Source organism: Sycon ciliatum, chromosome 4, assembly GCF_964019385.1.
Source record: "Sycon ciliatum chromosome 4, ocSycCili1.1, whole genome shotgun sequence".
NCBI classification, from domain to species: domain Eukaryota; kingdom Metazoa; phylum Porifera; class Calcarea; order Leucosolenida; family Sycettidae; genus Sycon; species Sycon ciliatum.
In genome coordinates this window covers 24,194,428-24,210,316 of record NC_088646.1, presented here as the reverse complement: position 1 = coordinate 24,210,316, position 15,889 = coordinate 24,194,428, and the positions used below count along the sequence as shown (strand labels likewise).

General features: G+C 45.1%; 1 protein-coding gene across 1 annotated transcript; it reads right to left on the bottom strand.

Moving 5' to 3' along the window:
* Positions 1–178: 178 nt before the first annotated feature.
* Positions 179–15,085, bottom strand: LOC135815177 (eukaryotic translation initiation factor 3 subunit C-like). The gene is made up of 24 exons (XM_065328435.1): positions 14,890–15,085; positions 14,739–14,801; positions 12,969–13,045; positions 12,693–12,805; positions 11,984–12,025; positions 10,534–10,654; positions 10,169–10,388; positions 9,664–9,775; positions 9,409–9,495; positions 8,862–8,931; positions 8,416–8,606; positions 7,575–7,690; positions 7,186–7,312; positions 6,728–6,955; positions 6,448–6,573; positions 5,802–5,867; positions 4,115–4,202; positions 3,770–3,853; positions 3,418–3,515; positions 3,037–3,086; positions 1,905–1,970; positions 1,368–1,621; positions 842–877; positions 179–615 (listed from the first exon to the last, which is right to left on the bottom strand). Exons 1-24 carry the CDS (start codon positions 14,979–14,981, stop codon positions 362–364), a joined length of 2,781 nt encoding a protein of 926 aa, XP_065184507.1. The 5' UTR covers positions 14,982–15,085; the 3' UTR covers positions 179–361.
* Between the last annotated feature and the right edge of the window lie 804 nt (positions 15,086–15,889).

The following is a 15,889-nucleotide window of genomic DNA, read 5'->3' as shown; positions in this document are numbered from 1 at the left end:
ATGGAATGCAGACTCCAACAGGTTTTGAAGAAAGAACTATACTTTGTATTAAAGGTGTGATCTACCCTTTCCCAAAAATTGGGAAAATCCTATATATAGGATTTGACAGACAAAGAGATACTCGTACAGGCACACAATCAGACACATGCACATGCCACCCGCACAAACACAAATGTCGTAGTGTTGCACACACTGGCACGTGGGTACACAGAGTTTTCAGTTACTAGTATTGCTCGCAAAGACAGCACCAGTGATGACGCCAGATGATCTTAAATGGTAAGCGTAAAAAAAGTAGAATTGCTCTGCAAACAGATCTGATGGTGTGATCCAACATAAGAGGACATCCACAGAGGATGAGAAATCAGTTGCGGTCATTTCGGCGATCGTTGCGACGGTCACTCTGCCTGTCACCCTGACGATTGTGTCGGTCTCCGTGTCGGTCTCCGTGGCGATCTCCATGGTGATGGCGGTCCCCGTGGTGATGACGGTCTCCATGATGGCGATCATTGTGGTGGCGATCTCCGTGATGACGATCATTGTGGTGGCGATCACCATGGTGGCGGTCGCCACCATGGTGACCTCCTCGGTTGTGACCTCCTCGTCTGCCACGATGACCTGGATAAGACAAACAACACAGGGTAGACCAATCCATCAAGCACAAAGGTCACACAAAGCAGTTACCGTTATGGAAAAGTAACGTTAGGGGCGAAACGATTACAGTTTAGCCATTTCAGTAACCAATGTGCCCCCCCCCCATCCCAACACGCACTGGACAAAAAACTGAGGAGCAAATCTGCGTACACAACAAACACACCACCGGCAACACAGCCAAACCACTCACCTCCCCATTCACCTTCATTACGCTGCCACTTGCCACCTACACAACAGACATACAATAAAACCGACTGAGACCACATTTCTCTGATTTCGGCAACATACATGTACCCATATACATCAGTTTCTCAGGCTGCACAGATGTTTAACCATGCATACAGAGATTGTCTCCAGAGGGTTGCACTGCAACAACTGCAAGTTGCCGTATTCATCAGAAGTGGTGAACCTCTCATCCACCATGTTGTGCGACTCTGATGGACTGTGCTATCTAAAACAGTGCACGCTATGTTATGTGTAGACAGAAGATCATTAGACCCACGATTGCCATGGCACGTGATTGGTATCCCCAGAGCCTAGTCACAACACACACCACACACACACACCTCAGGCATGCCCATCGCGGAAGCGATGATAGCGAACAGCTATGTTAGACATAGCAACTTTTCTTTCATTCTCCTGGGTGGTTACCAACACACACACACACACACACACACACACACACACACACACACACACACACACACCACGCATACCTTGCTGACGTCCCCAGTACATATCACCAGTACGGGCGTTGTACAGCTTGTCGTTGTTATCAAACAGCACTCCAATCTTCTCGGCCAGCTGGAGAGCGAGGCTCTGCTGGCGCGTAGGTTCGGCACGCTGCGTGACAATGACGGAGCTGGGCTCGTCCAGGACGGCGTGCAGGTCCTCATTCATAATCATCTTGCTGACAACACTGTGCACGGTGCTTTGCGACAGCTCAAACATCTCGCGCAGAGTGACCAGGCTGCAACACAAACAACACGACATATCTGAATATCTGCGATACACTGTATATGCAAGTTGAATAGACTGCTGGGAAACCATAGCCTGATCTGCAAATAGCAACACAATGGAATCACAATGATTCCTCAAGCTATGAATTTGTTGGGTGAGTACATCGTAGAAGCATTAACGTTACAATACAAAAGGCTCATCTCATGAAGTTGAAGGCACGGAAAGGATTCCCAAAACATGGACTATAGAGACGAAGAATAGAAACATAAATCGTTGACAGCTGGTTCATTTACCCGAGAGAGTCGAAGACATTGCTGTAGGAGAACAGGTATGTGCGCAGTGTCTCCTCCTTGATTTTCCTGATGAGAAACCACAAAGAAAGAATCCAGACAACGTTAGATTGCAATACATGTACAGTGCGCATCGGTTATAGTGTGGTCGTGTAAAAGAATATACTGCCTACAACAATGAACTCTCATACTGTATACTAGTAAGCAGAAATATTCGTCTGGAATTTCATTTAGTCTTTTTCGTCGAAGGAGCTTTTTGGACTAAATCAAATGCCGGCCTAATGTCAATTTTCCAGCTTTTACACTCGTATGATCCTCGGACGAAATTTACAACCGAACGAACTCCCTTTCTTTGGAGTTGGACAAATTATTGACCGACGAAATGTTCTGCCTGTACAGCAAGTTCCGGCATGATTGACTCAGAGGACTCTCTTCTGCCAATAAGATAACCTGCTAACAAAAGAAAATAACCAAGAGTGCGCAACTCCTATCTTGAGCCGTAATGGGTGAACTCTGGCTACGCATGATGGCATCAGTGAGTCAAACACCCGCGAAACACTGAGGTCAAGAAAAACCATGGGCTGGAGGAGGCTCGAGTTGCAAACTCCTGGTCATGTAAACTTGCTGTCAGAAAAAATCAACTCTCCTGCATCTTACTTGCAACAGCAACCCTTGTGAGATTTAAACTTGAATTCAGCTCTCAAACTTCACCTTCAAAGACATATCCATACTTTCGAATTTACACACCAGCCCCCAGAACAAGTGTGTACTGCCTAATCACAGTTGGTTGAATTGTTTATGGCTGCACAAGGTGTGTGGTAGCTGAGGACAGCGTTCTCAAAGACCGGGTGTTTATGGCTGCTCAAGGTGTGTGGTAGCTGAGGACAGCGTTCTCAAAGACAGGGGTACAGTATAGAGAAAGGACGCACTTCCACTTCAACTAGGCAGTACAGATAAGTAGCACTATGAGCATGAGCAAAAGGTCCCAAGGCGGGAGGCACTGCAATGGAACGTTATCATAATACCTTACATTTAACACAGCAATAGCCATTAGAGATACGAGCAGTCATTGAGACAACCAGGTGTAGCATGCTAACAAATGCACCAGGATAATGCGTGCAACAGGGGAACTTACTTGACAAGCATGTCCTTGACATCAGTCACATCCCTGAAAAGGTCCCAAGACTGCAATGGGGCAGAGAGGACAGAACACAGAGAACGAAATGCAAGTAAATTAGTTCACCAGTCACGATTGAAATCACCAGCCAGATTAGAACATAAGCAATGCCACAAATCTTGTCGTAAGGTACAACTAGGAAATCCAGAAACACTCCAATTCAATTTTCTACGCTTAGGATTTAGTGGTACGAAAATTCATACAGAGAAATCAGCATTAACAGATCAAATAAATGAATTTTCGTGACAAAGGCATCAGGCCCAACGCAATATCAACTGGAATTCCAAAACACATTGATGGCAAAGTGAAAAAGAAGAGAGGAAAAGACAGGTCCCGAACCTTGATGGCTAGCATGAAGTCTTTGCAGGCTCTCCAGTCACCGATCTTCATTGCGTGAGATGCAGCCACTACATGCTCACGCATGGTCTCCGGTGGACCTGTGTGCAAGGAAAGCCAACAATCATTCCAAACAGAAAATAAAGAACCCTACAAGAAGGGCACTGGTGCATAGATGCCACATCTAGTCCAAATTTGAAGAGGAGAATTGGTGACATAGGAACTGACAAGATACATCCAGCGACAAAACTGGTACAGCCGTATACCCGGGCACGTATCAAGCAAAATAGAACCTTGAAGTGGGCAGTGATCGAAAAGAACGGGTGCAAAAAGCATTATGAAGCTACACACTCACCGACGAGTGGCTGGCGTTCAGACTGACGGAGCTGATGATGGAACGATTTGCTCTGAATACGCTTCTTCAGATTGTGTTCATTTGCTACACACAGCAAATTCACAACACACGCAACATATTAGAACACCTTCTATATAATTATGCCAGAGGCACAAGTTGTGGAACCAGATGCGCCGTTACTTCATGTGATCTCAGATAAGCATGTGATGTAAAAGCAAGGCACACCCACACACACTTACACCCACATAGTATGTCACGCAATTTACACTCATTGCCGTGCAGCAAGGATAATATTTTGCATCCATCTATCTTACACAAGGATACCATGATAGAGCACTCTCTTACCTGCCATGTATGGAATTTCCAAAAGCATGGAGGACGAAAGGTAGACACACTCCAGCAGCTCAAGGTTGATGTGCATGTGGAAGGGGATCTGGAACAGAAAGAGAAATGAGAGGATTATGCAGGAGTTACAATGCACAGAGTGCGAAACACCTACGAGACAAGAAGTGACAGTGCATTCAACTAAGATCACATTGAAATCATCTCCAGTCCTAGTAGAGCCAATCCATATTCACGTGAGCACCCCGCCACCACTTTCCGCATTCATTCGGGAGCATAGTGGACTTGGTAAAAAAAACCTATATTTTGCTGCTACACTGCATGAAAAGGCACCTACATTTTCGCTATTTGGAAAAGGGCAAACATATTAAGGGGCTTCCATGTGTACACGGCTGTCAAGAAGCGGCAACTTAGAAAGATGGCGTCGGTTCGAGATGGCATGGTAACCGCGCACGTGCCGTGGTCCGTGACTTGCTCATGTATGCACGCAAATGCAAGTCACAAACTCACAAAGATCGTCTTTGCATTTGGAGAAAATATCTTCGACTCTCTTTGGAGGTTGGCGAGGTTTGCCTAATCTTTACTTGATTGCGATGCCGGTATGTCCTCTCAATAATTAGAACAAAGAGAGCTGATGATCGCTTCATTGCTGAGCAGAAGTAACAATCAACTCTCCTCATGTCCTCAGTGCCAAAGGCAGACGACTGCAATTCCACAACGCTCATTTCACGATGATGGAAACAATAATCGTGTACTAGTACACACTTGGACCATTTGGTCATCCCTATTCTAGCCGCTAGTCCGTCCAGAAAGCAGATATTGACTATTACGATAAGTACAACTGCGTGAACGAGGGCTCAAACAGCAAATTCAATTCAAGACGTGACTCCAGTCAAGAATTAGGGTCTTTACTCGAGAACTTCACAAATACAGGTCAAGGCACCCCACAAAACTGATAGATGGCACGAACGAAAGACAAATAGGCCAGACAAAGTGTCCCAAGTGATTGAAAACAGCAAATCTACCAAATAAGACAGCTACATGTGCCTAAACAACGATTCCCATACAGTAGAGAGTAGTATCAGGCAGAATGAAAGCCTTGGAAGTGCACAAATACAGCCACGACCGCCACAAAAATTGGACGACCGCCACAAAAAAATTCTCATTGCTCTACCTCCTTGAAGGGTGAAAGTTACCAGTTATCCTATAGCGATGTCAGTTTATGCCTGTTGGAACCCCCCACAGCCCGCACGAAATACCTTTCAAATAATTCCAGGATGCAATTGCAGCTCCAGACAGGAGGAAGAAGAACACCGTGAAAAATAACGACAACGATGCCCAAACTCTCGGGAAACGTCTGAAGTCTTCCTGAAGATGTTAACATTGAATAGCCATCGAATACCAGCGTGGTTTGGTGACTTTAGAACTGTTTTGAGACTTAGAACGAAGCGATATCTCAAATTTGATGGAATTGTTACCTGTCAAATGCGTGGGCGAGCAGGCCAGCTGACTGGTTATGCATGAACATGCATGAGCATGCATTGATTTTTCATGGTTCACGTGCAGAAAACTAAGTTGCCGCGATCCAAGTGCAGCTAACAGCCGTGGTGTAGGGTGTGTGCATGATAAATGTTTCTCATGGGGTTGATCAAACAAACCAACGAAATGGTATGCCATACTCAGCACTTACAAGACGCATCTTCTCAATCTTCTCCTGTTCCGGTGAGCGCTCATTGTGTCGTTGTGTCAGAAGTCCCTGGAAAGATGATAAAACATAGAGATCAGAGAATGCAGCAGTAGCAGAGTAACAACACGACCGGGGTGGAATGGAATACACCAAACAGCAGACTCGGACCAGAAAACGCCTACTACTACAGTACTGGCAACTGAAATCCGACCCCGGAGCGGTGCGCTCACAACGCAAAGACCCAACACGGGATGGCAAAACTACGAAACAGAGACCGCTAGAATTTGGACGCACAGCTAACTGTTAAGGGGTCGGATTTCTGTTGCCAGCACTGTACATGAATGCACCAGGTATGATGATGAGAACACAGCAAGGCAGAGGACACACTGTATAGAAAACAATGTTCCTGACTGCAGCCAGAGACCGGTTGGGAGAGCCCGGGTCTTGAGACCATATGAACCGTATGGGGTTGTGCTGTTATTATCATACCTGGTAAACTATCAAGCAAGGCTTACATATACCACGTATGTACCAGTACGTTGTTGATACCACAAACACACACTCACACGTACTGCACAAGGGAATAGATCAAAGAAACACAACTAAGAAACACTTGAAAAACAGCAGCGTCAAGAAAGACGCATCTTACCTGTGCAAGCAGTTCCTTTGCTCGACCACTGCTTTGCAGATCATTCAGAGCGGTATGGGCATCACGGATCATGCCATGGCGGAAAGCACATAGACCAAGCTGGGCGAGAGTACGGTTGTACAGAATCTGGGCAAATGGTGGGAATTAGAACAAAAGAATGCACCATGACCAGACATCACACCAAGTACACAGGACAAGGGTAGTAAAAAAGCAGTGACAATGCATTTACTGCTACTGAAGGAAAAAAAAGAGTCACGTCAAGATGAAAATGTTGCCTCACCTGTGTTGGGACATCGCTATGGCTGATGTTCTCCTGCAGATGAGACATGAGCAGGTAGTCACGTGCCTCGAAGAAGCGGTCATGCAGCGCATAGTAGTAGACATGTGACAGGACGGTCCTGGTGCGCGTACGGTCGGGCACTTCGTTCGAGTAAATGAAGCTGCACATGTCTTCCAGTTTGGTCTTGACAGACTTGTCGGCGCGTGTGGCGCTGGCGGTAGGGTCAAACTGTACACCAAACACATACAGACAAGCACGCACACGCACAAAAACAAGCAAACACATTTTTCAAGTCCGGTCCGGGTCACTACTAGAAACAGAAACAGTCATGTGATCTGCTTAGGGGACAGTAGAGAACCAGGAGTAAAAAAAGATGGCTAGACCCCCTCCTGTTCTACGTTTACAGTAGCCCGGTACGACAAACAAGTCTCTCCACCCTAAGTTAGTACAGTACCTACCTTATAGTAGAGATGATCGATTTGGCGCATGCAGATGCTACACAGCTCGGCCGACGTAGCATCAGTGTCCAGCAAGTGCTGGTGGACACGCTCGATCAGGGTGCAGAGGGAACGCTCGGCACCGAGTCTAGGGAAGCACAAGAAAACAGGAAAACACGCACACACAGAGTGAGTCTACAGATACGGAGATGAAACCAGGAAAATACAACTAAGAAGACCAGTCACATTTAGTCACTAACCTAGACATGACTGTGATGATTTGCGTTGCCAAATTTAGTCCAAACTCAGTAAGCAAGTACTGGCAGCCCTTCGAGCCTCACCCCCCCTTCCCCCCCCCCCCCCCCCCCCACACACACACACAACCACGGACAAGAAAAAAAGGCACATACCTCTCAACATAGTCAGTTGAATGGGCATCAGTGTTTTGCAACACCTTGACGAATTCCTCATCGAGTCTCTCTGTAATAGTCAGGAAACTGCCACGCACCTTCAATTCATCACCCTCCTGAAAAGGGAATAAGAAAGGAAAGGATTGATCAATACATTTACAAACACGAAAGGCACGGGCCTCAAACAGAACTGTTAATGGCTCACAAGTTCAGGTACTAGGTACCATATACCGGATTAAGGTGGCTGGGGCGGTACAACTTTTTAGGGGTCATTTTGATTACATTTTGACTGCATTTTTGAGTTTATCGGCAAGGTGGAGATGAAATTTGAAAATGTTTTCTGGTGAATCTCTGCAGAAGAGCCTTCTCTAGCTTCCTATAGTTTTATTTTTACTTTTGGACAAAATTTGAAAAAGTTTTATGAAAGGTCCGTGAAAAAATAACACGAACCTTTCATAAAACGTTTTCAAATTTTGTCCAAAAGTAAAAATAAAACTATAGAAAGCTAGAGAAAGCTATTCTCCAGAGATTCACCAGAAAACATTTTCAAATTTCATCTCTGCCTTGCCGATAAACTCCAAAATGCAGTCAAAAATTTCCCAAAAAAGTTGTACCGCCCCAGCCACCTCAATTCATATTCAGACCACACTATATATTAATCCGTGGGGTCATGGAAAGTACATCTTGCGTGCATAACGTTACAAAGTGATGGTTACAGCCGAAAGTGACGTAGTTCTGAAAAGGAGTATGACGGAAACATATGCAGCGTTGCACACCCTTGGGAGAAAGGCATTCTTGGCGGCAAGGAGAAGGTACCACAGACAGGGTGCTGGCGACTTACGAAGCTCTCCTCATCCTCAGCGATCAATTCACTGACAACCACGGTGCAAGTGGCCATGCGGTCCAGCAGACTGTTGATGTACTGCATGCAGTCCAGCCAAAGTTCTATCTTCATGGAGTTGGACAGCTTAGTGTTGTAATCCAACATGGATGTGACAATACCAAGACCAATCTTGATCAAAAGAGCACCGCCTGTAAAACACACACACGTACACACATGCATACAGTCTCAGCTGTCACCTAAAACAACCACAAGTGTTCTACGGCAATATATGAGGGAGTAATTCAAATTCATCTGCTCGAGAGAGACAAAAATGTCAGTCAAATGTTTGGCTTTTTCACTTCATACATAGAAGGCTGCCGCGCTCCGGCAATGCAGTCTACTAAATTCTGGCAAAGGACTATGTGAAAGACACAGCATAGTACCAGTAACGCTCTCTCTCTTACTTAGGTCGGCACCCTCGGTGTGCTGGAAGAGCGTCCTGAGAAGGTCTGTCTGCTCGTTTTTGTCTACACCCTGTGATGGAACAAAAGCATTGGGGGAAAGAGAAAATACGTTGAGTTAGGAGAAAGCCTTACCAGCTTTGAGACCGCAAGCTTAAAGTAAATTTTCATTCCTTTAAACTGATGAATATAATAAGGAATTTAGCAAATGGAGAGCTTCGCCAAAGTACACTCTCGGCAGTAAAGACTTTGAATTCCTCAGCTCGGCATTAACTTGTACCATTTGATTCGAACTCTGGTTGCTAAAATTTGCTAGGGAAAAATCTGGTTTGGCTCAATTGAAGTATTCACCAGTTTGAGGAAATGGGAAAAATTCACTACAGATCTCTTGAAAATTACTCATTTTACCAAAACTGGTTTGACAAATGCAGGTTCCATAAAAAAAAAATTGCTTCTACTCATCAAATCTGCGATTTCTGAGTGCAGATGAGCATCTGGATCCCGTTCACGTATGCTTTATCAACGGCAAGTAATGCCTAGTCCAACCTACCTTCTTTCCACGGCTTGACATGATTTCATTGAACTTGTTGATGACAGCAGCAGGTGTAATCTCTTCCTTGTCCTTGAACATGGACTTCTGCTCACACAAAGGAAGGCACATGCTAGTCAGTAAAGTGCAGCGACCAGTGACAAAGACATCAGGTCATGAACAAGTCACACTCATTGCGATTCACCGACACCGACACACACACACACACAAATACACATCCAGACCTTCGCTCAGCTGATCCACGTGCACACATACCTTCTTCTGCCTCTGGGTCTCCCAGTCGGCATCATCATCATCAGCCTTCTGCTTTCTCGGCACATTCGTCCTCTGCTTGCGGACCTTCCCGCCTGATGCACCTTCAGTGGGTCTAGGGGACAGATGAAGAGTTACACACACACACCTCAATGGCACCGCCTCCTCCGACCTATACGTTTCACATCATGCAGTCTTCAGGATATAAAGTTCAGCGATCTAAGTCTGCGAGCACTGCGGCACATCATAAACCAAACGAACGGGTTCCAAAATCAGGATTTTTGCACTCACACTGCATGTTGGATCACTGGCTATTTTTACTGCATCAAAAGAATGCGGTACACTGTGAGTGCGAGTTCAATTGGGAACATCAGATAACAAGACCATGCGACTCAGCCCCATAAACTGAAACTGCTCGGACGCTGAAGTTTCAATTTCTGACTATGGTACTGCCAATCCTCAGCCGTGCTGCAAGCCAACCACTCTATTAACAGGGAACTGTGCTCACCTCTTCTTCAAGAAGTACTCAACAGTGTAAGAAATGATACCCTTGGCCTTCTCATCATCGGAAGAAGAGTCATCCTCATCACTGGACATGTCCCACATGGAGTCGGAGTCACTCCCGCTGCCAGTAGTCTCGCGCACCTTCTTCACCTTTGGTTGCTTAGGTGGCTTTACCGGCTGCTTGACCTCATCTTCGCTGTCGGAATCGTCGTCGCTATCAGAAGCTACAGGAACACACACACACGCAAGCGCCAATGGCCACAACAGCACACTCTCATCACCTATGGCACGGCCAGGAATTCTCACTATCTTATCTGAGTCACATGACAGTTTCATGAAGTTCACGAGAATACCACAAACAGCACTTACGCTGATCAACCGTCTGCTTGACGTCATCATCACCCTCATCTGGGTTCTCCCGATAAGCTGTGATGTCATCCTCAAAGTCCTTATTGTACTTGCGGACACGCTGACGCAATGTGCTAAGTGCCTGAAGGAGAATGTAAAAATCAAATTTAAATTATCAGAATTAAAGAACAAATGCAATCTGTGCATTCATGACACACTACATCACAATTGTTTCGGGCTCCGGCCTTAATTCTATAACAAACGTTTTCAAGTGACCTCCATCAGCAGAAAGGTCGTCACTAAAAGAATTTCTCGACCAAACACACAGTAATATCGTAGGAGAAAGCAAGATTCTAACACCAAAGGTGAACAAAATAGATGTACAGTCAACTTCGCTAATAACGACTGCGGATATAACGACAATTCGCGAATAACGACCGAATTTCCATGCCCAGAGCAAAGTCCCATCTAACTGTATACATTTAACTTCGGATATAACGACTATCTGAATAACGACAATTCGCGTATAGCGACATGCTTTTAGTGCCCCGAGGTCATATTCACTGCTTGAATAACGACTTTCTGGGCTTTTGACAGCTATTTCAAGTACCTGTCAGTCAAGTACAATGTACCTATCGTGCAGAAGTACCGGAACCTATGGTGATGTATATTATTATAGGCACACATGCACATGCAAGAAAATGCAGCCAAGGGGGCCGGGGGGGGGGGGGGGGGGGGCTTTTTCTTCCTTTTTTATGTTGGCTTCAAAATTGTTGGATTTACCAGCACACCTATAATGGGCTATATGTATACAATGTACATGTAGTTGTACATGATTGTACAGTAATCCTAATACATTTACATCATCGTACATGTACATGTCTCTGGTCCTGTAGATGGCCCAAAAAGGCATATTTTTCAATTGATTTCCCTTGCATATCGAATTTTTAGTTCCTTTCAACTGCAATATGAAAATAGAGTACACATTGACATAGAGCAAGAAAAGATCTTGATTTTGATATGCATGTCATACTATACAAAATATGGGTTCACATACATTCAAATGGGACTTCGGTTATAAGGACACTTCGCGAATAAGGACACTTTTCTGATGCCCCGCCGAATGTCGTTATTGGCGAAGTTGACTGTAACAGCATGTGAGATGAACAGCGAAAGGTGCACTGATACAAAAATGCCAGGAAAGTACAAGCTACTAACTTCAATTGAAAGTGTTAGAAACAACCTACATCCGCACGAGCAACCCTGATCTACGCGTGCAGATGGGAGATGTCACCACTTTTTCAGTAACATTACTGGATACCTTAACCCAACAGTTGCACCCATTTGCATCTTTACACCATTCAAACTCTTACTATGTCCACATGGACGTATACATTCCGGCATTATCCGTATCACTACAGTTTTTGTTGTTCTAGACAACCGTATAGTCACCACCTGCTGGACTACTTACCTTGGCATTCAACTTGTTCAACTTCTTCTTGTCTTCCCAGAGCTGCATAAGATCAGGTAAAATATAACCAACAGAGTGAGGACTTTGACAAGATGCATATCCACACCTACAGTGGTGCACGTTTTCTTGTACAGAATAGCATACACACGGATGTACATCTATTGGACAGTATGAAAAGGCATTCAGGAGGACACCTGAAGAAAAAAAACACTCTTCCATGCAGAAAGTTGAACTATTAAGGGGTCGTCGCAAAAGTTTTTTGTCGTCCCTGAAACGAACATGATTCATTTGGGGGGGGGGGAGGGGTGCGAGCCAAAATCGCAAGTCGACCGACACTGTACATATGACATGTACATGCATGCGATTTTCTTCGTCCAGCATAGCAAGCTGTGTTCGTTTCAGAGGGAGGGGAGGGGGTCCAAGTACGAAATGAACGATGTTCGTTTCAGGGACGACAGAAAACTTTTGGGACGACCCCTAATACGTACACATCATCAACATACGTTCCATCATACACAGAGCAGAAAACAAAAAAGGACACGGACAGAGAGAGAGAGAGAGAGAGAGAGAGAGAGAGAGAGAGAGAGAGAGAGAGAGAGAGAGAGAGAGAGAGAGAGAGAGAGAGAGAGAGAGAGAGAGAGAGAGAGAGAGAGAGAGAGAGAGAGAGAGAGAGAGAGAGAGAGAGAGAGAGAGAGAGATTGCGACTGACCTCTTTCACAAAGTCTTCCAAATCAGCAAGAGTACGGATGTAAATTCGGGGAATGCCATTTTTCTCCACCACCGCCTTTGCCTTACCGAACAAACGCACAAGTGTTTCAAAATCTACAGCAACATAGAATACAAAGAGATGGCAGAATGAGCTGTGCAAATGCATATAAAGTCACATGAAAAAGGAATGATATATAGAGCTTTTCGTACAAAGGCAAGTTCAAATATATACAAAGAGATACATTAGTCAATACATTCACAACAAAAGTCGACAAACCTGTTTGCACTTTGGAGACATCCTTGATTTTCTTTGAATTACGCAATACCTTCACGCATTCAGTGATTTCATCAAACCTGTAAGGACACCACACAAAAGAAGAAAAAAACAGCGAGAAGTTACCGCTAGTGGAGACACCCAGGAGGAAATGATGCTAGATATCTGTCATACAGTGTTGTATAAAAACATGACCGTGTTATGGAGTTGTAGCAATCGGCAAGGTGACAATCACTGTGCGTCATTGGTTTGTGTACTTTGACAGTTATTCTTTTGACCTTACCTTATTGGGATTCTGTTTGCCTTTTTTCTGTCGTTTTTTTGTTTTTACAACTCCAGTGGGATGCAGCTTTGCCAGAGCATCTAGTTGAGCTCTTTTGTAACTCCGTCAAAAATAAGTCTATCGCGATAATTGATACACCGTTAGAAAGGTATTGAGCTCAGCTTTCTAGCAATATAAAGTTCTTCGCGATAGGAGAAAGATTGACGGAGCGGCGACGGTGTGAACACGGAATTCACGGCACTGAGCGATCGTGAATTTTTTTGTTCATGCATTCGCAGTTTTCTGTTGCATGCCAGGGGATTTCCCTTTGGCGCAGCGCATGCGTAATGGACCACAGCGGAAACACGTGGATCTCAGCTTTGCACCGCAGTTTGAATCGTGAAAATCGGCTGAACTGGAACAAGAAATCGAAAAAGAATGTGAGATCGAGTTGCTGTGCCTTTCCGAGGCATCGTGAAGTAGTTTCGAGAGGACATAGAAGTTGCACCGCCGTGCATATTGAGAGGGGAGCTACCAGGATGGATTTGCTTGGTCCTGATTTTTCCAACAAGCCCAGGATGACGAAAATCCATCAAGGTGAACTGAATTGAGAGACAAATTCGTTCAGACCTGGGCGCGAAAACGACACCAGGAGAGTCAGTGCGCTGGAAAGGCAGTTTGCTGGAGTAAAAGGGGTCAGCACGGAAAGGGTTAATGCAGGGATTGACTAGAGTTGGACCAACATGGCTGTCCCGTATGATCATGAGACAGATATGCAATAGCTCCATTGGCTTATGTAGTTTTTCTATGCCACTTTACAGGATATAAATCTCCATAATAGTAGTCATGCTGTGGACAGATACTTTGCACCTTGCCAGGGTACTGAAATTAATGCTGTAATCCAGTTGCAACAAGTCTCTTGGTACCATACTCAGCGACTCGAGCACATGTACTGCCGAAAAAGTCCAGTGTGCTTACATACATGTTTGGAACTTTTGCCACTCAAAAAGTAGGAATTTTCCACGCACAAGTGATCACCCTTATTTTTGTTGTACTTCAATGGTAAATCCCAAGTGTATTTGGCAGTATACCTGAGTGTCAACAATGACGAATTGTGTTTGGTTTCAAGCCATTATGTGCTTATAATGTCAGAGGTGATCTTTCATCGTAGTCACATCATGTGAAATCCCCAGTACAAAGATTCATGCACTCCTGAACGCATCACCTGAACGTATCCGCACTGTACGTGTTAATTGCCACACATCTAATAGCGTGAATTCAATTATTGAGTGTCAACATCATAAATTACACCATGTGTTCTATTCCCTAAACTTATGAATGCGTTACTAGTATTACGGTACTTTTAGTTGAAACGCACAACGTTGTAAGTGTAGAATAGCATTTGAACGCTTCCTCTCCAACTAGAATTCAGAATTATCGTGAGATTCGTAACATAAGTAATGTGAACAGAAAACGAAAACAAAAATGGGTACGTGATGAGCACTCCTCACCTCTTGTCCTTCTCACTACGAACCACTCGTTTGACTTCATCTTCATCATCAGAGAGAACGTACCTGCACGCATGGCCACACGAGAAGACGGTCACGCTCCCAAACCAATTTTTCTACGAAAAAATTCTCCACTGAGCTCTTTCAAACATACCTCGCAGCAGAGGCCGCGGTGGGCTGCGTCTCTGGCTCCGAGACATCAGTCTCAGTATCTGAGTCGCTGTCTCCAGCAAAGAATCGAGACATGATGACGGCCTACTCAGCTCTAAAAGAGCAACACCAGTCTGTCCCGCACGAAGGAAAATCCTTTACGTCGGCTCCTTCACCTCAGCAAAACAATCAGCAAGCACAAACGCTCAGCGAAAGCAACATGAAAATGATCTGCGAAGGCCTCATTTTGCTCGCCATTTTTGTTCCTGACGTCACGTTGTAATGATGATGAGGAAACCCTGATTTATTTGATCTGATTTAGCGACTGATCATGTGATCGATCATGCTATGATGTGCATTGTGCACTTGACTCTTGTCTTGAGAGTACAAGTACGAGGTGATTATTTTGGCTTTTTTTAAAGGGGAAGTATACCCTAAAATCAAATTTTCACCAGTTGTAGTCTTCGGGGTGCTGAGTCGAATGGTCTTGGTCCGAGGAAGCTGCGACGCTCCCTTCCTACTTGAATCCCAATCGAACTCGCGCACTTCCACCGAAACTGGGTGACTGCGCCCTACTAGATGGGGATTTGTATGCAAAATGTCACTAAAAGCGCCATTTCGTTCTTATAAAAGCACGGATGACCGCGATTGGCCCATGTGTTGTAGTCTTTTGGACGCTGAGTCGACTGGTTTTGGTCCGAAAAGGCTGCGACGCAGCGTTCCTCCTTTATTCCCAATCGAACATGGTTGAAGAAGCGGTCACGTGCTCCTGGTTGCCCAAATCACCAGGTCACCGCGCCAGCAGGCGACAACTTTCACACCAAGGTTCAACTCGAGTTCAACTCGAGTGACAGGACTGCACCCAAAAAAGGTCAAACAGGCTAGTAGTAAGTAGTTGTACCCTGCAGGCACGGTGACCAGGTGACTGGTGTACGCAGGAGCACGTGACCGCTTGTTCAACCATGTTCGATTGGGAATAAAGGAGGAACGCTGCATCGCAGCCT